At 33.5% G+C, this 22,576-nt stretch overlaps 3 protein-coding genes across 4 annotated transcripts; 2 read left to right on the top strand and 1 right to left on the bottom strand.

Annotated features, from left to right (window-relative positions):
• Positions 1–8,943: 8,943 nt before the first annotated feature.
• LOC132057548 (uncharacterized mitochondrial protein AtMg00240-like) lies at positions 8,944–9,414 on the bottom strand. Its single transcript, XM_059450186.1, has one exon. The coding sequence runs from the start codon at positions 9,412–9,414 to the stop codon at positions 8,944–8,946; it is 471 nt and encodes a 156-aa protein (XP_059306169.1).
• A 5,001-nt stretch (positions 9,415–14,415) lies between these two features.
• Positions 14,416–18,049, top strand: LOC132058190 (histone deacetylase 6-like). Of its 2 annotated transcripts, XM_059450741.1 has the most exons (6): positions 14,416–14,814; positions 14,953–15,122; positions 16,114–16,554; positions 16,669–16,811; positions 17,584–17,674; positions 17,761–18,049. In XM_059450741.1, exons 1-6 carry the CDS (start codon positions 14,583–14,585, stop codon positions 17,851–17,853), a joined length of 1,170 nt encoding a protein of 389 aa, XP_059306724.1. In that variant the 5' UTR covers positions 14,416–14,582; the 3' UTR covers positions 17,854–18,049. The 2 variants fall into 2 exon arrangements, with proteins under 2 accessions (XP_059306724.1, XP_059306723.1); XM_059450740.1 differs by having other exon boundaries at positions 14,416–15,122.
• An 829-nt stretch (positions 18,050–18,878) lies between these two features.
• On the top strand, positions 18,879–20,968 carry LOC132055973 (putative pentatricopeptide repeat-containing protein At1g64310). Its single transcript, XM_059448010.1, has one exon. It carries the CDS (start codon positions 19,088–19,090, stop codon positions 20,753–20,755), a length of 1,668 nt encoding a protein of 555 aa, XP_059303993.1. The 5' UTR covers positions 18,879–19,087; the 3' UTR covers positions 20,756–20,968.
• The last annotated feature ends 1,608 nt before the right edge of the window (positions 20,969–22,576 follow it).

Here is a 22,576-nt window from a genome sequence, read left to right as displayed (position 1 = left end):
TTGCTAAATTGCTCGTAGCTAACAATTTTATTTGATAATTCATCGCTAATTCGTCTGTAAATATGATTAGTAATGAATTTTACTGTTTATCTTTCCGTCGCTAATACATGTTTATTTAGATAACATAATATATAAAGAATATTAATAGCTTTCATTTGTTAGATAAGTGTAAAAAAAAAAATGACAATTCATTTAGAATATAATTTATTTTCTACTATTTTATCCTTGTTATTTTAAAATCGTATTTTACCAATTTGTCATTAAACATTATACTATAATCGATTTTGCTTTATTTCTAGTTTCTTTCACCACCGATATTTTTCTTCTTTAACAAATTTACATAACTTTCTTAGTTTGACTGTTTTGATTTTTTTTTAAATCATAATATATTTTTTTTGGCTTAAAAAAATCATAATTATAAATCTTTTTTAAAATCTTTTTTTAAGATAAGAATTTTATCTGTGTATCTTCTTACTTTTTTTTTTATATATGTTAGAAAACTTAGGAATATTCTGATCTTTTTAACATGTAGATTAATGTGCTAATGATATCTTGCATCTTTGTTAAGTATTAATAAAAGGTGTATATGTGGTAGGTTTCTTTTTTGAATTTCAATCACAGAGACATGTCATGACCAAATAATTTTTTCTTGAAACTCATCCTTAATCTTGCAATTTTTCCCTAAAAGTCCGTTACTAAATCAGATCTGAGGAAGTTGTCCTTCACATAATTATTTTGGTGTCGTTCGCCCGTTTTACCCTTTAAAATAGATTTTATATTGGACGAAATTATAATTTAATAATATTTCTATTATTTAGGACTTTGAAATCACCTAAAATTTTGATTGTTAAATCTTTCCTTATTTGAATTATGTTAGAAGTCTTAATATTTAAAACTTTGAAATTAATTTTATTAAATATTTTATTATTTGAATTATGTTAGAAGTTCTAATATTTAGGACTTTAAAATCAACTAAATTTTACTTATTAAATATTTGAATAATAAAGAAAGTGCATCAATTGTGTCCTATAATAACTACACGTAAATATATTAAATCTTGGACTCTAAAACCTATAAAATAATATTACGTTTGTTTAATCCTTTCTAGAATAATCAATAGTCTAGAGTTTTAGCCGGACTAATGCCTCTTCCTCCCCAAAAGCCTTTATGGCTTCTCTTTGTATTATTCACTTCTATATTTAATAATTCTTGTTTTCTTCTTAATCTACTTATCGTTAAGTCTTATGCCAAGACATACATATTCTCTCACCATCTTTATCTCTATTTCAGATTTTAATTTTGTTAGTGGACTCAAGGTAGACACAATACCCATATTAATGAGTACATATTTTTAAAAAGATATCGAATTATTATTAACCAATATAGTTGAGTTAAATTGTAGGAACTTAAAAAAAAAAAAAGTGTAAATCTTGAAAATGGCGAACTTTTATCCCATTTAGGTTAGCTAGGTTTATAAGGGAAGATATCTTGCTCTACAAAAGTTCTTAAATGTAGTTCTGTACCCCCCATTGTTCCTGCAAATTTCAATTTAATTATAATTTGATTAATTGCGGATAAAAAATTCAATACCTTAATTCATAGAAGAATCTACTCCCTCCAGATCAAAAAAAGAGTCCACTTAGTCATTTGCAAAGACATTAAGAAAATATAACCAAACAAAAAAGGTAATTTGACTAAACTACCCCTAATTAAATAGGCATTTGAATTTGTTCATATAATTTAATAAAGAAAATATGAAAAAACAAGGTTAATTCTTTCTTGATTTGCTAAGTGGACTCTTTTTTTGATCCAAGAAAAAAAGGCTAAGTGGACTCTTTTTTTGATGCGGAGGGAGTAATTGATTAGGTACTTGTCACTATAAATTTGACAAAGAGATTATTTATACCAAATAATAAAACAAACAGTCTTGTCTCAAACATTAGATTAAATTGAAATTGAATAAAGAACTTACAATCAACATCAAGAAAATCGAGAGAAGCCTATTTAAATCAATTAAAAATTAAACATATAAAATTCAAATAACATAAGAATCTAGTAAGGTATTTTTATAAAGAAAAGTAAAGCCGTTTAATATGAATTGTCTCTTAAGATAGCATTGAAATTGAAATAGTTGAACTCACCTTAAATCTATAAGAAAATAAAAGAACGTTAAGTCAATTAAAAACCTTATTTCCTTTGATAAACATTTTTTTTTTGCACAAGATGCTCTTCATGAGTTTGTCTAGATGTAAAAATACCGCAAATATGATGACGGCTAATTGTGACTTCAACAAAGTTCAATTGGTGTTAGTACAAGAAAAATACAAAAAATAATAATTAACAACAATACTGCAATTGTGAGCAAGGAATATTTATTTAGATGTTAATACAACCACTTGTAACAAATTAACAATAAGAAAAAGGATGAAGATGAGTTTGGTTTTCGACTTTACCTTCTTTATAAAGCAATCAAATTATTTCGTCAGTTGTAACCTTGATAACAATCAATAAAAAATAATCTCTAATTATATACAATTCATATATAATCTTAAACTTTATTAACTAAAAGAAATAAAGAACGGCAGAAATAAAAACTAAAGAGACAAAAATCAAAACCAAAATAAGAACTAAGAAGACAAAGAGGAAGGAAGCAGAAGAAACGTATGTTTACGGCAAAGTGTATGTTTTCCCTAAAGTATGATCCAGAATATATTACTTAAATAGAATTGGAGAGATCCTTTTTTATATAATGTAAAATTCTAAATGATTTAGGAGTGTGGAAAAATATATTATTAATGTAGATAATTAAATAATAATTAGTTTCTGTCAAAAATTTTCAGTGCCTATGGGAAAATAAAAATGATTCATTGAAATTTGAGGGACTTCAAAAACCAAATTAATAGGCAAAGTTCGGTCTAAAGCCTAGGCAAATTTCGTTCCTTAAATAGGTAAATAACGAAAGCCTAATTTTAGGTACATAATTCAAATAAGGTATGACATACATACTCTCTCACCATATTTATCTCTATTTCAGATTTTAATTTTGTTAGCGGACTCAAGGTAGACACAATACCCATATTAATGAGTACATTTTTTTAAAAAGATATCGAATTATTATTAACCAATATAGTTGAGTTAAATTGTAGGAACTTAAAAAAAGAGTGTAAATCCCGAAAATGGTGAACTTTTATCCCATTTAGCTTAGCTAGGCTTACAAGGGAAGAAATCTCGCTCTACGAAAGTTCTTAAATGTAATTCTGTACCCCCCATTGTTCCTGCAAGTTTCAATTTAATTATAATTTGATTAATTGCAGATAGAAAAATTCAATACCTTAATTCATCGAAGAATCTAATTGATTAGGTACTCGCCACTATAAATTTGACAAAGACATTATTTATACCAAATAAAAAAACAAATAGTCTTGTCTCAAACATTAGATTAAATCAGAATTGAATAAAGAACTTACAATCAACATCAAGAAAATCGGAGAGGAAGCCTATTTATTCCAGCAACTGAAATTAAACATATAAAATTCAAATAACATAAGTTGTAAATCTGGTAAGGTATTTTTGTAAAGAAAAGTAAAGCCGTTTAATATGAGACAACATTGAAATAGAAATAATTGAACTCATCTTTGAATCTATAAGAAAATAAAAGAACGTTAAGTCAATTAAAAATCAATATAATTATCAACCTTATAATCTGCTTCGCAGAAGCAAACATTTTTTTTGTTTTTGTAACTCATCAATATCTGGAAGAACCATATAATAATTTTGCTCCTTTGAGATCTTGCACAGGATGCTCTTCATGAGTTTATCCAGATGTAAAAATACCCCAAATACGATGACGGCTAATTGTGACTTCAACAAAGTTCAGTTTTTGTTAGTACACAAAAATACAAAAAATAATTAACAAAAATACTACAATTGTGAGCAAGGAATATTTATTTAGATGTTAATACAACCACCTATAACAAATTAAAAATAAGAAAAAGGATGAAGATGAGTTTGGTGTTCGACTTTACCTTCTTTATAAAGCAATCAAATTATTTCGTCAATTTTAACCTTGATAACAATCAATAAAAAATAATCTCTAATTATATACAATTCATATATAATCTTAAACGTTATTAACTAAAAGAAATAAAGAACAACGAGAAATAAAAACTAAAAACACAAAAATCAAAACCAAAATAAGAACTAAGAAGACAAAGAGAAGGAAGCGAGAAGAAACGTATGTTTACGGCAAAGTTTATGTTTTCCCTAAAGTATGATCAGAATATATTACTTAAATAGAATTGGAGAGATCCTTTTTTATATAACGTAAAATTCTAAATGATTTAGGAGTGTGGAAAAATATATTATTAGTGTAGATAATTAAATAATAATTAGTTTTTGTCAAAAAATTTTAGTGCCTATGGGAAAATAAAAACAATTCATTGAAATTTAGGGGACTTCAAAAACCAAATTAATAGGCAAAGTTCGGTCTAAAGCCTAGGCAAATTTCGTTCCTTCAATAGGTAAATAACGAAAGCCTAATTTTAGGTACATAATTCAAATAAGGTAAGATTTAATAACCATATTTTAATGAATTTTTAATTTCTAAATATTAGAGAAATAATTGAGTAAAATGGTAAATGACTATTTTGTCTATTGTAGAGTGTTTTAATGAAGGGCAAAAAGTTCAAACAACATTTCTAAGGCCCTTCGTGTTTTTAATATAATATAGATATAGATATGTGAGTCTACTAAATAGAGAATTTCTGACATAAATCACCTAATTCGTTGTTACTACTTCGGACTGTGGGGGGTGATTCTCATTTTTTGACGATTTCATCTAAGACTAAGAAAAGCTTCGATAGGAATCTCTCACATTATATATACTGGTGTAGTTCTAATTCTCTTGCTGTCCACCTTTCTTGCTCTCCAATTAACAAGAAAATGAAAATAGAGCATTATATGAATTTAAATGCCTTGGCTAATAGGATACATCTTTATTCACCTGAGTCCCAACGGCCAACACATCAAGGATTCAAAAAGAGAAAACACTGTTTATTACAATGTGATCATATTTCCTGTTGTGGGCACTGGGCTCCTCCATTTTGTCCAAATGCTTTAGGGGTCCTTTTTCAACGTTTTCTCTCTCTAAATTTTATACATATAGTTCACTTATTTTCTCCAACGGATTTCAAAACTTAATTCTCTGACTCATTCAAAATTAAGAGATATTTTTACCTAATTTTCTCTAACTTTTGAAAAAGTCCATTATAATCGGTAATTTTTATATACAAAGTTCATACATCAAAAAACATATATGTATAATTTTCGTATGCAATATGTAAATGTATAGATTCTTATAATTTTTATATATGAAATATGTATAAATACTATATGTGTATTTTGATTATTATAAAGTACATATAAATTGTATTAATCAAAGTATGTATAAATTTTGAGAAAAATATGTATATAATAAAATTGTAATTAAAATCGCATTCCATACAAAGTTCATACACCGAAAAATAGTATTAATTTTTGTATGCAATATGTATAAATATATTTGTTATAATTTTTACGTATGAAATATGTATAAAAGTTGTATGTATATTGTTTAACTAATATCAAAGTATGTATAGATTATGAGAAAGTTTATAGTGGCGGACAATTTTTATATACAATTAATACACAAGTTAGAAATCAAAAATACTTTGTAATATCGGTTTGAAAATTTATACTAGGAGAGAAGACGATCTTATTTAAAATGGTGTCTATCATAGAGGGAGAGAGAGAGAGAGAATATTTTTGTTTTGAATGGTGAATCATCCTAGAATTAAGTCCACATTTAAAATCGATTTTTCTTCCTTAAAAAAGCCTAAAATCGTGGGTATCTCATTAAGCCCAAATCTGGTATACTTTGTAATTTTATTGGTATGTTTTGTAAATAAGGAAAAGTATCCTTATGTTTCATAATACAAATAGGTATTATAGGTCATTTTCCCTTATTATGTGATATTTACTGGGCTCCTCCATTTTGTCCAAAATCTCAACGTGGTGGGCTCTAAATTTTAATTCTTAATTAGTATATTAAATGAGCACCCACTTGCTCATATGTAACAATTTCCTAATAACTAAAAAAATGGTATAGCGCTTAAGCACCCATCGCTTTTTGTGACAAACACTATTATTTACATGCAAAATCTAGTAATTAATTCAATTATATTAACTGAGCACCCACTTGATGTAACAATTTCCAAACTAAAAAAAATGGAGCACCCATTATATAAAATTTCTGAATCCGCCCCTGTCAGAAAAGGTCATTAGCAATCCTATTAAGATTATAACCTTTGTTTTACAAATTATGACTGGCCATCATCTGGGAACCTTACAACCTAATATACACTAAGCGTGACAAGAATTTTTTGTACCACTCAACCTGTTATTGCAGGTTATTTAATACAGTTTCAAGTTACCAAATTGTATTTTTCAATAGTTACTTTTGATTGCAGATAACTTAATCAAATCGTGTAAAAATTTAATACACTGTCAATGTGCAAAACTAAAACTGCGAAAAGAATATAAAATAGACTCGATGGTTCGAAAAGAAAATACGGGCCTGGTTGAGTTAACTAGTTGAGGGCAGATTGCCCTTATTTTGGGGTGGTCTTTAATTTTTGGCCATTAAATTGGTGGTTTTTAATTTTTGGCCTTTGCTAGAACCCTTTGGTTTCAGGTTCAAACCCTGCTCAGTCAAAATTTTTAAAAAACATCGTAAGATAGAGTTTGGATTCGCAAGGCAAACAATCTCTACCTGCAGGCAGAATTTTGCTACCTTCAGGTACGGTAAGGTAGAGTTTGCCTCAAAACTCTACCTAATCAGGCAGAGTATCAGGTAGAGTTATGAGGAAAACTATACCTAAGGCAGAGTTTTGCCTTCAGGCATGCCAAAACTCTGCATTAAGGCCCAACTTTGGCCCGAACAGGCCTAACTTTACTTCAAAATTTTGCCTTGCGATTTTTTTTTTTTTAACTGAGCCGGAATTCGAACCCCAAACCTCATGGTATCAGGTGAAAGGGACAAAAATTAAAGACCACCAATTTGAGGGACAAAAATTAAAGACCAATGCATTTGAAGGGCACTCTGCACAAAAAATTGACTAGTTGACCCTAACCAGCCAGGCTTTATATTTTATTTTTGCGAGGGTCATTTGCACGATTGACCTTCAAAGGCACTGGTCTTCAATTTTTGCCCCTCAACTTGGTGGTTTTTAATTTTTGCCCTTCGCTAAAAATTCCTTGGTTTCAGGTTCGAACTCCCGTTCAGTCAAAAATTAAAAAAAAATCGCAATTTTGCAGACAGAGTTTGAAATTCTCCCTTAGGGCAGAGTTTTACCTTTAGGTATAAGACAAAACTCTGCCTTAAGGCAATTTTTTTTTGCGCTTAGTTGAAATTTTACAAACATCTGCCTTAAGGCCTAATTTTTGCCCGAATAGGCCTAATTTTGGGCAAAAGTTAGGCCTTAAGGTAGAGATTTGCCTTAACGCTTAATTTTGAGTAAAAGTTTACCTTAAGGCCTAACTTTTGCCCGAATAAGCCTAACTTTGCTACAAACTTCAGCCTTGCAAAATTTCTTTTTTCTTTTTTACTAAGCTGGGGTTAGAAACCAGAACCTCGGGGTATTAAGTGAAGGACAAAAATTAAAGACCATCAATCTGAGGGCCAAAAATTAAAGACCAGTGCTTTTGAAGGACAATCCGCACAAAAAAAAGTTTTTGCGAGCCAAAACAGAATTAATATAGGCCCGTTAGAAGAAAATGTTCTGCAAAAGAAATTCCAAAACACAATTGACTAAATAAGTTTACAGCTCTAGCTAATAAAGTATATAAATGTATTATATATTTACCTGATTTTTTTCTAGGTAGCAACTATTTATGTTACTTTCTAAAATTGAAAATAACGATTCTATTTTAGAATAGAATAACAAAAGTACTTTTTGACTTGAGTATTGATCTAACATGTATATTCACAATTTGACTGGTATCTGTGCAGAATAAGGAAATTAAATTCTCGTGACAAACCCATACAAATGGTTTTACATTCGCCAATCTCCTCCCCTTAATTTTACACATATGTCTCCCAATTATTAAAGTTATTTATATAAGATGTATAAGTTTATCAAACTATTCATCTTTAGTATACCTTTAATGACGTGTACAGACGTATTTTAAATATCGTATATGAAGTCCAGCACTATTCTACACACATATTTTAATTAATTTGATGATTTTACCATTTTATTAATTTCCACGACTGAGAAATTAGTATAACTCAGAGATGGATGCATTACATGAACATGGAAATGAAGAGGAGAGAAATTGGAAGGAGAATGAGATATTTTTCTTAGTGTATTTAAAAATCACTTCACACACACACATTCACGTGCATTCTAACAAACTCACAACTAACTAATCATCACAACTAATGAAAGCTAAGATCCGCTCTAATCACAATGCTCTAACTGCCTCGTATACTCTCTGTATACAAGTGATATACTGTGCCTGTATACTGGCCACATATATCGCTTGCATGCCTATGTATATCTACTAACTTCACACTCCCCCTCAAGCTGGAGGGTGAAAAACATCAAGCACACCCAGCTTGGAAAGAAGAAAATGATGTTGAGCAATCCCTAATCCTTTGGTCAGCAAGTCTGCAAGTTGCAGTTTAGAACTCACAAACTTAGTCTTGATCAAACCATCTTTGAGCTTTTCCCTCACAAAATGACAATCTATTTCAATATGTTTGGTCCTTTTATGAAAAATTGGGTTGGATGTTATTTGCAATACTGCTTTGTTATCACAATATAGCTTGATAGGCAATATGATTAATATTCTCAAATCTCGCTATAGTAGCCTAACAGCATTACTTCAACCACCGCTCGTCGCTTACGCTTTTATATTCAACAATAACTCCTCATTGACAAGATGATGCTTCTTTGACTTCCATGAGATCAAGGAATCACCTAGTTGCACAACATACCCTGTGACAGATCTCCTTGTATTGAGGCATGAAGCCCAATCTACATCACAGAAAACTGTTAAGTTGTTGATGTTGCTTCTTTTCAGTAACACTCCTTGCCCTGGTGTTTTCTTCAAGTACCTCAGCATTCTCATAGCTGATTCCCAATGTGATCTTTTGGGACATTGCATGAATTGACTAAGAACTTGTACTACAAAACAGATATCTAGTCTAGTGATTGTCAAATAGATCAGTTTTCCCACTAGCTGCTGATAACTATGAATGTCATCAAGAAGTGGATCATTTGTACTTTGGAGTAGCGTATTATATTCAACTGTAGTGAGTCTCAAATTCATTTCCATTGGTGTAGAAGCAGACTTTGTACCACTTATCCCCATTGCAGATAATAATTCAAGAGTATATTTCCTTTGATTCAACAAAATGCCAGTCTTAGATCTCAGTACTTCAATGCCCAAAAAATATCTCAGCTATCCTAAGTCTTTGACCTTAAAGTTATTGTGCAATGTTTGTTGTGCTTCTTCAATCAACTTCAGGCTGCTTCCTGTAATCAGAAGATCATTCACATATACTAGGATTACCATAATGTCATTCTCAGACTGCCTAGTGAATAAAGAATGATCATGTGGACTTTGTGCAAAGCCTGCTGTAAGCAAGGCACTAGACAACTTGATATTCTATTGTCTAGATGCTTGTTTCAAACCATACAAGAATTTCAATAGGTTACACACTTTGTTCTACCCCGTCTATAAAATCCTTGTGGCAAGGATATGTACACTTCTTCATACAAATCCCCTTGAAGAAATGCATTATTAACGTCCATTTGTATCCAAGGCCAATATTTTGATGCTGCAATGTTGATGACAGTTCTTACTGTAACCATCTTAGCAATTGGTGAAAAAGTCTCCTGATAATCCAATCCTTCCTGCTGAGCATAACCTAGCTTTATATTTGTCTACTGAACCATCAGCCATATATTTAATCTTGAACACCTATTTAGAACCGATGGCTTGTTTTCCTACTGGCAAGTCTAAAAGCTTCCAAGTGTTGTTGCCCTATAAGACTTAGGCTCTACTTCATTAGAGAAAGCACCTAAATATGCTTGATAGGAACCAGATAGGTGTGAATAGTCAAGGTGATCTGAGCGAGGATAAGTGCAATGGGCAGAAGGTTTAGAACTAGCGATATAGTCTTTGTGCCAAACTGGCACTTTGACTGATCTTGTAGGTCTAGGTTGGATGGGAGTTAGTGATGGAGCAACACTAGAGAGATCTTCCATTGTATGGGAAACATCAACTTGTTCAGTGATATCATTATGAACGCTCTCAGTCTGAACATCAGGAACTATAATAGGAGTTTCTTCAGGTGGAGGAAATGAGGAGGGACAAATATTTAGGTTCTTAGTAGCCACACAACTTGGAATTTCAGCATTTCTAAGTACAAAAGGTTTCAAGGCTGCAGGATCAGAGTTGCTTAGGATCTTCAGGATCAAACATGTTTGCAACGTCAATGGAATAGGCAGTTTAGAAAGGAAAAGTGTATTCCCTAAATGTGACATCTCTACCGACAAAGAGAACCTTTTCAATCAAATTAAACAGTCTATACCCCTTTTGAGTCTCTGAATATCCCACTAATATTGCTTTTCTAGCACTAGGGGCAAAATTATCTCCTTTTGGCAGTTTACTGGCATAACACAAACAACCAAACACTCTAAGGTGATCAAGCTTGGGTAGTTTATTATGTAGCATTTCATATGGAGATTTGCCTCCAAGGACATCTGAAGGCAACTTATTGATCAGATAGACAACAATTTTGACACAATATCCCCAAAACTTTATAGGAACAGAACTTTGAAATCTTAATGCCTTAGCCATTTCAAGATGTGTCTACGTTTTCTCTTCACTACTCCATTTTGTTGTGGAGTGTATGCACAACTGCTTTGATGAATAATCCCATTAGTACTAAACAGTTTAATACATGAAGAATTAAAGAATTCTGTGCCATTAACAGACCTGATCATCTTAACAGACAATTCAAACTGATTTTTTTATCAAAGCAATGAAATCTTTCAGCACTACAATGACTTCACATTTAGACTGAATCAAACATAGAAAATTATACCTACTATAGTCATATACTATAGTAATAAAGTAGTGTTTCTTGTCATGAGTATGAGTCCTGTATGGGCCCCAAATATCAACATGAATTAATTCAAAACTTGCTTAGGCTACTACTTTTACTGCGAGGAAACTTTAGTCTACATTGTTTAGCTAGAAGGCAGATCTCACAATTATGTTGCACATGCTTGCTAGAGATTCTTCTAAGGCCTCAATATGCTGCATTGTCTTTATTGAAGCATGTCCAAGTCTCAGATGCTACAACCTTGTATTAGCATTATTGTCACCTTGTTAATCTTTGCTATCGCACTTATTTGAGTTCTCACTTCTTGTAATATGTACAAACCATCTCTTTCTTTACCAATCCCCATCACCTTGCCATTGAAGAGCCCCTGAAATACAAAAAAATCAGGGAAAAATAATACTGAACATGAAAGTTCCCTGGTTAGTTTGGATACAGACAACAAGTTGAATTTAAAGTCTGGTACATAGAGCACATTGCCTAGTTTTTGATCTGCTAGAATCTTGGAATTTCTTGCTCCTTCAATATGACATCTATTTCCTGTTGGTTCTTGTACTCCACTAGAATGTAAACCGCCTAATTTTCTAAGTGTATTTAGTAAGTCCTTACTAGGTGTAATGTGGTGTGTTGCTCCAATGTCAACTATCCATTCATACGTCTTACCTATATTGGATAGTAATACAGTAATACCTGCTACATTTGCAGAACAACTTCCAGATACTATCCTCTCCATTTTATTCACTAGATCTTGATATTGTTCTTCAGGAAACTGATGTCCAAAAGCATGTCTTCTACTGGTTGAAGTTTCTCATTCTTTAGCATAATGTGCTACAGGCTTGAAGTCATTCTTCCCTCTTTGTTCATTTCCTTTCTTCTTACTCTTGAAGTCTGATGGATATCCTATCACTTTATAACATCTATTCTAAGGATGCCCTTATATCCACAATGTCTGCAAGGCCCTCCATATCTAGTCTTATAACCTTGATTTACATAACCAGTTTTGTAGCCTTGATTTCCTTGGTTTCTTTCTGCAAGCAAAGTTAAAGGTTCTTTGTGTTTGTCCATAACATCTAATGCTATTTGGCTCTCCTTTTGTGTTGCCACTGCATAGGCTTTATCAACTATCACAACTGGCTTTCTAGCCAAAATGCTGCTTCTGATTGCACTATAACTTTCATTCAATCCCATCTGGAATTGCAATAACCTTTGAGATTTCAAGTGAGCTATATAGGCAACTGATTCCTCACACTCACACCCTGTGCTGGGATCATAGCATCTATTTCTGCCCATCGACCCTTCAGTTTTAACTAGTAAGTTGTAACAGAATCATTACATTGCTTAAGATTCCCAATCTTTGTCCATAAATGATTGGCTTTAGTTAGGTCTGATCTATCAAACCTTTCCTTAAAGTCCTTCCATATCTTCTTTCCATTTGATGCATACATGATTCTTGGCAGTAATTCACTTACAATTGTACTTGCAATCCATGATACTACTATTGCATTACATTTTTCCCACTGTTCTTCCAAAGATCCTTTATATGTATTTTTTTGCACAAGTTTTATCTATGAAACCTAGCTTTCCTTTTCTTCTTAGTGCGAGTTTCATTGATCTGCTCCAAAGAGCATAATTTTTTGGACCAGTAAGTTTCATTGGAATTAGAACAACACCAGGTGCATTTGATGCTTGAAGTTAAAATGGATGATTATGATCTAGTGCAGTTACTTTATTAACTGCCATTGTTGCTGTGTTTTCATTGGCCACCATTGTTGCTTGTTTTCAAAGCTTCGAGTTAATGTGTTTCCTTTGTTTATTGCGCAATCTAATTACGTGTAGACCGTTGCTATGATACCATATTAATTTCCACAACTGAGAATTTAGTAGAACTCAGCCATGGATGCATTACATGAACATGGAAATGAAGAGGAGAGAAATTGAAAGGAGAATAAGATATTTTTCTTAGCTTCAACAAAGAGTTCATGTGGTGTATTTATAACCACTTCACACATACACATACACATTCATGTTCACTCTAACAAACTCACAACTAACTAATCATCACAACTAATGACAGCTGAGATCCAGCTAATCACAATGCTATAACTGCCTTGTATACTCTCTGTATACAAGTGATATACTGCGCCTGTATACTAGCTACATATATCGCTTGTATACCTATGTATATCTACAAACTTTACAACATTTCAATTAAATTTAGATTCTCTTATAATAAGTAAAATCATTTATCTATTTCCACCTAAAACTAAACTTAAAGGCAAGTTTTAGAGAGTGGTGGTTAGACCAATTATATTGTATGGGGCGGAGTGTCGGCCAATCAAGAATTCTTACGTCCAGAAGATGAAGGTGGCGGAGATGAGGATGTTGCGATGGATTTGTGGGCATATGAGGAGAGGTATGATTAAGAATGAAGATATTTGAGACAAGGCAGGGGTGGCCTCGATAGAGGACAAGATGCGGGAAGTGAGGCTGAGATGGTTCGGGCATGTAAAGAAGAGATGAACAGATGCCCTAGTATGGAGGTGTGAGAGGTTGGCTATGGATGGTTTCAGGAGAGGTAAAGGTAGGCCGAAAAAGTTTTGAGGAAAGGTGATTAGACAAGACATGACGCAGCTCTAGCTCACCGAGGACATGACCATAGATAGAAGATTATAGAGGACACAGATTAGAGTACTACACTAGTAGATAGTTGAGCGCTTCCGTAGTATTATTCTTGTAGTTTCTTATCCTTTGATTTCTTTTATTCTCTGGTGTTTCGTGGACTTCGATTATTGTATGATTTTGTGGCAGTTATGTTATTGTTCTTTTTTCATACTGATTTTTGTTATTATTTGTTGTTTCTTTTTCCAGATTGCTTTTGTTTGTTTTTCTTTGAGTCGAGGGTTTATTGGAAACAACCTCTCTATCTCCCAAGGTAGGGATAAGGCCTGTGTTCACTCACCCTCCCCAACCCCTACTTGTGAAATTATACTGAGTAATGATTTTGTTCTTGTATTTATCTATTTCCAAGAATACTTATTGTAAAGTAAATATTTATGTCGTTTCCAGAATTTGACTCTTAAAGCACATTTTGAAAATACTAATCAAACATAAATTATTGTACTAATACTGACAAAAGTGCTTGTCAAATATGTCGACGAAATATAAACCGCTAGCCTCTCATAATACTACTCCATTTAAATAATTATTTTAACGAAAATATTTCTTAAATTAATTAGATTTTACATGCTTGGACAAAAAGACTTCTCCCCAGTTTCTAATCCCTTTTGGTTTGGGTAATCTTTTCCTTGAACCTTTTTATACAAAGTTAGTTCCTCCCTATATACTTGGTGTATATTGTACGAAATTTAAAGAAGATTTCTGACAGTGAACAGACATTAACACAGTGGCAATGGGTTCTTCTATCATAGATGGCGGCGCATCGCTTCGTTCAACGGGTACCGACGCAACAAAACGCCGTGTTTCTTATTTCTTCGACCCTTACATCGGTGACTATTACTATGGCCAAGGTCATCCAATGAAGCCTCACCGTATTCGCATTGCACACAATCTTGTTTGCCATTATGACCTTCACAAGAAAATGGAGATCACTAAGCCTTTCCCTGCAAGTGCTAAAGATATTGGTTGGTTCCACTCGCCTGACTATGTTGACTTTCTTTCTTCCGTTTCACCCGAAACTCTTTACGATGCTGGCCAACTTAGACGATTCAATGTCGGTTCGGATTGCCCTGTTTTTGATGGACTTTTTGATTTCTGTCAAGCTTCTGCTGGTGGGTCCATTGGGGCTGCTGTTAAACTTAATCATCAAGATGCTGATATTGCTATCAATTGGGCTGGTGGATTGCACCATGCAAAGAAAAGTGCGGCTTCTGGATTTTGTTATGTTAATGATATAGTTCTTGGAATTCTTGAACTTCTCAAATCCCACAAGGTAAATAGGACTACTCAATCTTCTTATTCTCTGTTTCTGTTATTTTATTTTGATGGTCTCGTTCACATTGGTAGCATATATGTATGTGTATGATGAATTTTTCTTTTGGGGATCGCTGATGTACTCTTTTTCTGTGTATAGCCACTTTAGTTATGTGCTTGATATGTTATGGCTGTTACTATTACTGGAGATATTTCATTGGGATTCATGTTAGTTATGATATTTGGATCTTTTGGAGTTTATAACTAATTGTATTGCTTCTTAAAAAAACTATAGCTGGACAATATGAAGTGTAACAAAGGTTTTTTTCTTTTCTTTCTGAAAAGATAAGCTGTTTATTGTAAATTGTTGGTTTTTTAATAGTGTAAATTGTTGCTTACTTGATGGTGTGAGTAACTTCGAAAAGAAAATTGCTCTCTTTATTGGTGGTAAATCCCTGAAAAGGTGTACTTTGAGTTAAAAAAAATTCAATGTTATTAGGCAAGTTTGGAATGATTAATTATGCTTTAGAGTTATCTAAAACAGGATGGGAGAAATCTGGTGTTAAACTCAATCTGCCTCGTGGATAGAAAGTAAATACTGAAGCCATTGAATGTGCTTCTATCTTTTGAGTTTGTAAGCAATATGTTAATAATAGCCTTGAGGATGTGGAAAAGGATTAAAGATAGTATCACATTCATTGTATATGTTATGTATTGCTTACAGTTACCAGTTTCAACAACAAAATAAATGTAATGTATTGCTTTGTATTGTTGTCTGTAAAGAAGTATTACTAGTATATTCTTTTCTGATGTTTTGTTGATTACCATTAATGATCAGAGGTCTTTATTAGGTCATACTTAATTGGATGGACCGAGTAATTTGGAGTTCAAAATACATATCCGTTTTTTTTTTTTTTTGTTAAATAAAATAAAATTGGAGCTTAGTTGATCACTCATTATTTCTGTAATTATTGAGGATTTTAACTGATACAGTTCCAATAATTGTGCAGCGTGTACTGTATATAGATATTGATGTTCACCATGGAGACGGAGTTGAGGAGGCCTTTTACACCACAGATCGGGTTATGACAGTGTCTTTTCATAAGTTTGGGGACTTCTTTCCTGGTACAGGGCATATCAAAGACATTGGTATAGGTACTGGGAAGTACTATGCCTTAAATGCCCCTTTGAATGATGGGATTGATGATGAAAGTTTCCGTCATCTATTCCGTCCTGTAATCCTAAAAGTGATGGACGTTTATCAACCTGATGTTGTTGTTCTTCAATGTGGTGCTGATTCACTAGCCGGAGACAGGTTGGGCCTGTTTAACTTGTCAGTCCATGGCCATGCAGATTGCCTTCGATTCCTGAGGTCTTTCAATGTCCCTTTAATGATACTAGGTGGTGGAGGTTATACAATTAGAAATGTTGCTCGCTGCTGGTGCTATGAGGTGTGTCTCTATCTCTCCATTTTGGTGCTTTTTTCCTGCCTTTGGATTTTCACCTATTATCTTTTTACTCGTCTTGCAAGTTGTGCTAAGGTTGAGCTCCCTCGATGTTTACAGACAGCAGTTGCAGTTGGAATAGAACCCGAGAACAAATTGCCTTACAATGATTATTGGGAGTATTTTGGCCCAGATTATACTCTTAATGTGGAACCAATACCTATGGTGAACAAGAATTCGCCCCGGGATTTGGAGAAGATCAGGTAATCTGAACATCATTCTTTTAGGGCTTGCTTTAAAATGTGGTTTTCCTTGTTCATGCTTTCTGAAGCATTAGCCAGTGTGAGATCATGAACAAATCTTTATGAAGCAGCAATAGTGTTTGGGACTAATATTGTGTTGGTATAGTTACTTTAAGTGTCATGTTTCTCAAGAGTCTTTTAGTTTGTCTAAAGATTTGTTGCCGATGTAGGAATAACTGTAGGAATAATCGTGAGATTTTGAGAACCCCTAATCTGTCTTATAAGATTAATTATTAAGTAGATGTCCAAATGGAGCGGAATTGAGACGCAAAGGATTTATATTACTAACTTGAACTGGTTTGGAAATGAGTTGTAATAGTTGTAATTTTTTGTTGTATAAAATGTTATAAATTGATTGAAAATGTGTTTTAACACTTTTGTGTCAAATTGATGACTCCGTGGTAGCCTAGATATAAGAAATATTCCTGTCTTACCGTTCAAAGCTATTTTGAACTGGCACAATTTTGAGTACGCATTTGCATCCCTCACTGTCACAGAATTTGATTCGACTCTAAGGATATTCCTAGATTATGTTTAATTTTTTGTTCATGATGTACAGCTCTTTGCTTTTTCATTGCCTTGTTTAGAAATAGTAAGCGAAGATTCCCTTTTGCTTGTATCAATTAGTATAAATGTTCTGCATTTCCTATTCATGACAATTTTCTTGTTTCGTTCTTTTTACTTGGCTAAAATTTGAGATGAAGTTATTTAACATGAATAGTTGGTGGTGCAGGAACATGTTGCTGGAGCAACTCTCGCATTTACCCCATGCACCTAGTGTTCCATTTCAAATGGCACCTTGCATAATAGAAGTTCCAGAAGAGGTCAGCCCTAGTTTATCTTCAAGATCATTTGATTTTCTATGTATGTTATCCGACCTGATCCCCGTGTAACAATTTTATGTATGCAGAGAGAGGAAGACATGGATCAAAGGCCTAAACCACGGATATGGATGAAAGAGGAATATGAGTCTGATACTGATGAAGATGAGATGTTCGAATAATAAAAAGTTTGGTTACAACAATTACTCCAACCGCGAGAACTTGACCATCAAGTTGTATTCTACCCACACTTGAAACAAACATCCCAGGCTTCCATCCGCCCCGTTTCTTTACATTTTCTTTGTGCATTTCTCTGCCTCTTGGGGTCAGTTTATTTGTAAATCGTTTAAATCAATCCATAAGCTCGTTTGTTTTTCATGTTAGTTAGCACTTTACCTGGTAAAGTCTTTTTCATTTCAGTTTCCTTATTTTCAAATAGCTATATGTGAGCTGACATAGATCATATTTCTCCCTGTATTATTGTCCAAGAACTTGCCATGCTGATCCCAACAGTCCAAAACTTTAATCTTGCCATGCAAAATTTTGTCTCAACTTTGTTGGGGGTTCGTAAAAGAATCCTCCATAAAATTTTCTCAGAAACCGAAATTTAAAAGGGAAAAAAATAAATTAAGCAAGTTTCTTGAAGTTGCTTAATCTCGAGTAAATGGTTTGGTCAATGTTTTTGCAGAAAAAAATAAGAAACCTACTAATTCCAATATTCTGATAATGTACTGATTAAGTGAATTGGCTAACAGCACGAGGGTGGGTCAATTTGACAAATCGAAGTTTTGGATGCTAAATTCTGTTTTAGCAAAAGTTAAAGAGGAGAAAATAATTTAACATATTCTTTTACCATTTGAATGGAAAAAATAAAAAAGTGGAAAATCCTCAAGATTGGTGCCTCAAACAAATGGACCTTGATATATAAAGCTTATAAACAAACAATGCACATTTTAGTGTAGTGAAAAGAGATCTTTTTTTTTTTTTTTTTTTTTTTTTTTTGGCATGCAGGATCGAAACTCGAAAGTCCAACGAAATTCATTTATGAGGGTGTTCGGATTGAGTTATTTTAAGTGCTTATTGGCGCTCAAGCACTTTTCTAGTTTTTATAGTGTTTGATAAAAATAAAAGTGCTTAAAAGCACTTATGTTAGACATAAAAAGTATAAAAATTAAGTTTAGCTTATAAGCTACTTTTGAGAAAAAGTACATCTAAGGAAACAAATTACGCATAAATTACATGTCTAGTATCCAAGTGTTAATAAACTCGCATGTTTAGTATTCCCAGTACTCTTGATTTAAGTGAAACAACTGATTTGAAAAAAAAAAAACATACAACCAAGCAAATTTGTTTAAGCTAAATTTGCAGGGGTAAAGAAATGATAGTAGGAGTGGAATATTTGTTTGAAATTTGGTGATGTTCATCCCCTTCCACTCCATTCTTTCTCAACTCTCAAAGCTGAAGCTTACCATCTCAAGAACCAAAGAACTTCATGCTTTCATAATCAAGACTCATCTATCACACGACCCATTTTACGCTACAAGAATTCTAAGGTTCTATGCTGTAAACAACGACATCATTTCTGCTCGCAACTTGTTTGATAAAACTCCTCAACGAAGTATTTACCTCTGGAACTCCTTAATTCGTGCTTATGCTAAAGCCCACAAATTTAAAGATGCATTTTCGTTGTTTAAAGACATGCTTAGCTCTGAAATAAAGCCTGATAACTTTACTTTTGCTTGCCTTATTCGAGCCAGTTATGAGAATTATGATGTGCATAGTTTGAGAGTTTTACATGGTGCTGTTGTTCTCAATGGATTGCAGTGGGACTTCATCTGTAGTAGCCAATTGGTAAGTGCTTATTCAAGATTAGGCTGTATAGTTGATGCAAGCAAGGTGTTTTATGGGATAACTGAGCCAGATTTGGTCCTATGGAATTCAATGATATCAGGTTATGGGTGTCTTGGAGAGTTGGAGAAGGGGTTAGAATTGTTTAGTAGAATGCAGATAATGGGTGTGAGGCCTGATGAATATACAATGGTGGGCCTGATTATAAGTATATATGATGTTTGTGTGCTGAAAATAGGTGAAGTAATACATGGATTTTGTTTAAAACTTGGTGTAGAGTCAAAAGATCATGTAAGTAGTCTACTTGTTAGTATGTATTGTAGAGTTAAATGTATGGATTCGGCGTTTAGAGTCTTTGATAGCGTTGTAGAACCTGATTTAGTTACATGGTCTGCTTTAATAAGCGGTGTTTCGCTGTGTGGGAATAGCGTCAAGGCCTTGTATTTATTTAGAGAAATGAATATGAAAGGCGGGAAGGCAGATGCATCGCTTATAGCCACTGTGCTGACTGCTTGTTCTCAATTGGCAACTGTGCAGCCAGGCAGTGAGATACATGGTTATGCTTTTCGACATGGATATCAGTTCGAGGTTATGGTCTCCTCTGCTCTAGTTGACATGTACTCAAAATGTGGATTCTTGGAAATGGGATATCAAGTTTATAAGACTATGACTTTCAAGAATATTGTGTCATACAATTCAATTATTTCATGTCTTGGTTTATATGGACTTGCATCTCAGGCCTTTCAGATATTCGAGAAAGCATTGGAGGAAGGGCACAAACCAGATGAAACTACTTTTTCTGCACTCCTTTGTGCATGTTGCCATGCTGGTCTTGTCAATGATGGCCGAGAATATTTCAGAAGAATGAAAGATCAATTTGGCATCTCAGCTAATACCGAACATTATGTTTACATGGTAAAGCTTCTTGGAATGGAAGGACAATTGAGAGAAGCTTATGAACTTGTCCAGTCTCTGGAAGAACCAGTTGACTCTGGCATTTGGGGTGCACTTTTGTCATGCTGTGATGCTCATAGAAATTATGAGTTGGCAGATATTGTAGCTTATCATCTATTTGGTAATAAGCTAGAGAATAGTAGTTACAGAGTTATGCTTTCAAAGATGTATGCTAGTGATGGGAGATGGGATTTGGTAAATAAGTTAAGAGTAGATTCTGGATCGACAAAGTTAAAACTTCCTGGAAAAAGCTGGATTACTAGTAAAAATGCATTCTTGTAAGAGGAATTCTTGAGATGTCTTTTTCTACACCTTTTCACGAGTTCACTTTGTTGAATCTAGGATCAGAAACTGCAAGAGGAGGTAGGATTTATCAAATTTCCTCATCATCAAAGCAATTTCTATCATGTAATTCCATAACAAATGGAAAAAGAAGATGAGTTTGATCCAATTTGCACTCAAGTTTAATGATTATATTGAGTTATAGAAGGTTCATCTCCTCACTTCTCTTTCTTCTCCCACAATTTTTTTACCATGAATAATCCATGATTACAAACTGTACCGGTCATTTTAAAGAGATGATGTCAACAGATTGTTAAGGCATGATAACTGAAACTTATATAAAGGTAAAACAAACAAGAAGCGGCTTACGATCATTGTTGGTCTGCACTGTGTTGATCAGTAATGTATCAGCCCTTAGTAAATGGATGGTGAAGACCTTTTTTTCCTTTAGGTATCTGTTCTATGCAAAAGTTCTATCTTCATATTTCAAACTGGTGGGCGGTGGCCACTTTGACTGCTCAGGAATGGTAATCATGTAAGTTTGACAAATTTGCCAATCCTTGTAGTTGTCTTCATAGTCACAGAAATTTTGTCTAGAATGCAGCCATGGAATGTTTATGTAAAACAAAGGAAACCAGAATTTTTCCTTTTTTTTTTTCCCCACTTTTTAGAGCCATGGCAACCTCTCTCTCTCTCTCTTTCCCTACATTCAGATTTCAGGGACTTCTCCATTCAACTCAGAAAGAGAGAGGGAGAGAGATAACTAGGGAGTTACTGCTGTTTGTTGGCTGTTCCGAAAAGCGTGCTTCATTTTCTCGCTTTGTACATTGGCGGAGCTTGTGTTGAAGCAATTACAAGATTATGCATCTGGGCTCTTTATGGCTTTGAGACCACTTGCTTTTTTGTTACTCTGTACCCTTTAGTTAGAAATTTTTTGGATCTCCTAAAAAAATTACAGTGTTAAAGTTAGATCAATGTCTATTACTTCCTTTGTTTCACCATTTGTTTGTGATGACATGTTGTCACTAGAATCAATACTCAACTGTGAATGACAATTAAACTTTACCCACTTTCAATTGTTTGCAAAAAATGTCTGTGCTGTTGGTTAAGGTTTGTTCAAGGATACTTGGACTTCACAACTTTATACTGCATGATTACCATTCTCCCAGGAGAGGAAACGAAGGGGAGAAAAAAAGAAAAAAGAAATCACGATGCTGTGCTTCTGATTTAATAGGTAACTCGTGCAGGTTCTTGTAATGTCTCACTAAATCTTGTTCATTTGGATTGTTGATTAAATCTTAGCTGTTGCATAGTATGAAGGAATTTATCCTTTGAACAGATTTTCTTAGCATACGTTTGGAAGAATAATCATCTTGCTAATAGCGCTGCATGTGTAACACGCCATGAGATGACTCTATTAAGAACATCTTAAGAATTGCTATAGGTTTTCATATTTTGGACAAGTATGTGCGCTTTTATTCGATATTGACATCTTTTAGTTCATTAACCCAAGTCATTGAAAAATGTCTCTAACATGTGGCAAGAAGTGCATTGTCTGCAGGCTGGGGTTCTCCTCAGCGCAGGGATCATGTGTTTCATAGTCCCCCTATCAGAGGTAGCAGAGTTGCGTTTGCAATCTTCAAGGACTCTGAATGACAGGCAGAGTTTCCTTTGTAATTGTGATATGATAAATTGTGGTATCAGCTGAAATTTCAATAAGGCCAAACATTATAGAACGCATTTATAAAGGAGTAACATTTAACTTAAAGAGCTGGGAAGTAGAATCATTAGGAGTAGAAATGTCAGAAGTCATATTCGGGA

Source organism: Lycium ferocissimum, chromosome 5 (genome assembly GCF_029784015.1).
Source record: "Lycium ferocissimum isolate CSIRO_LF1 chromosome 5, AGI_CSIRO_Lferr_CH_V1, whole genome shotgun sequence".
NCBI lineage: Eukaryota > Viridiplantae > Streptophyta > Magnoliopsida > Solanales > Solanaceae > Lycium > Lycium ferocissimum.
Note: the sequence above shows the minus strand (reverse complement) of the source record. Positions and strands in the feature narration are given on the sequence as shown.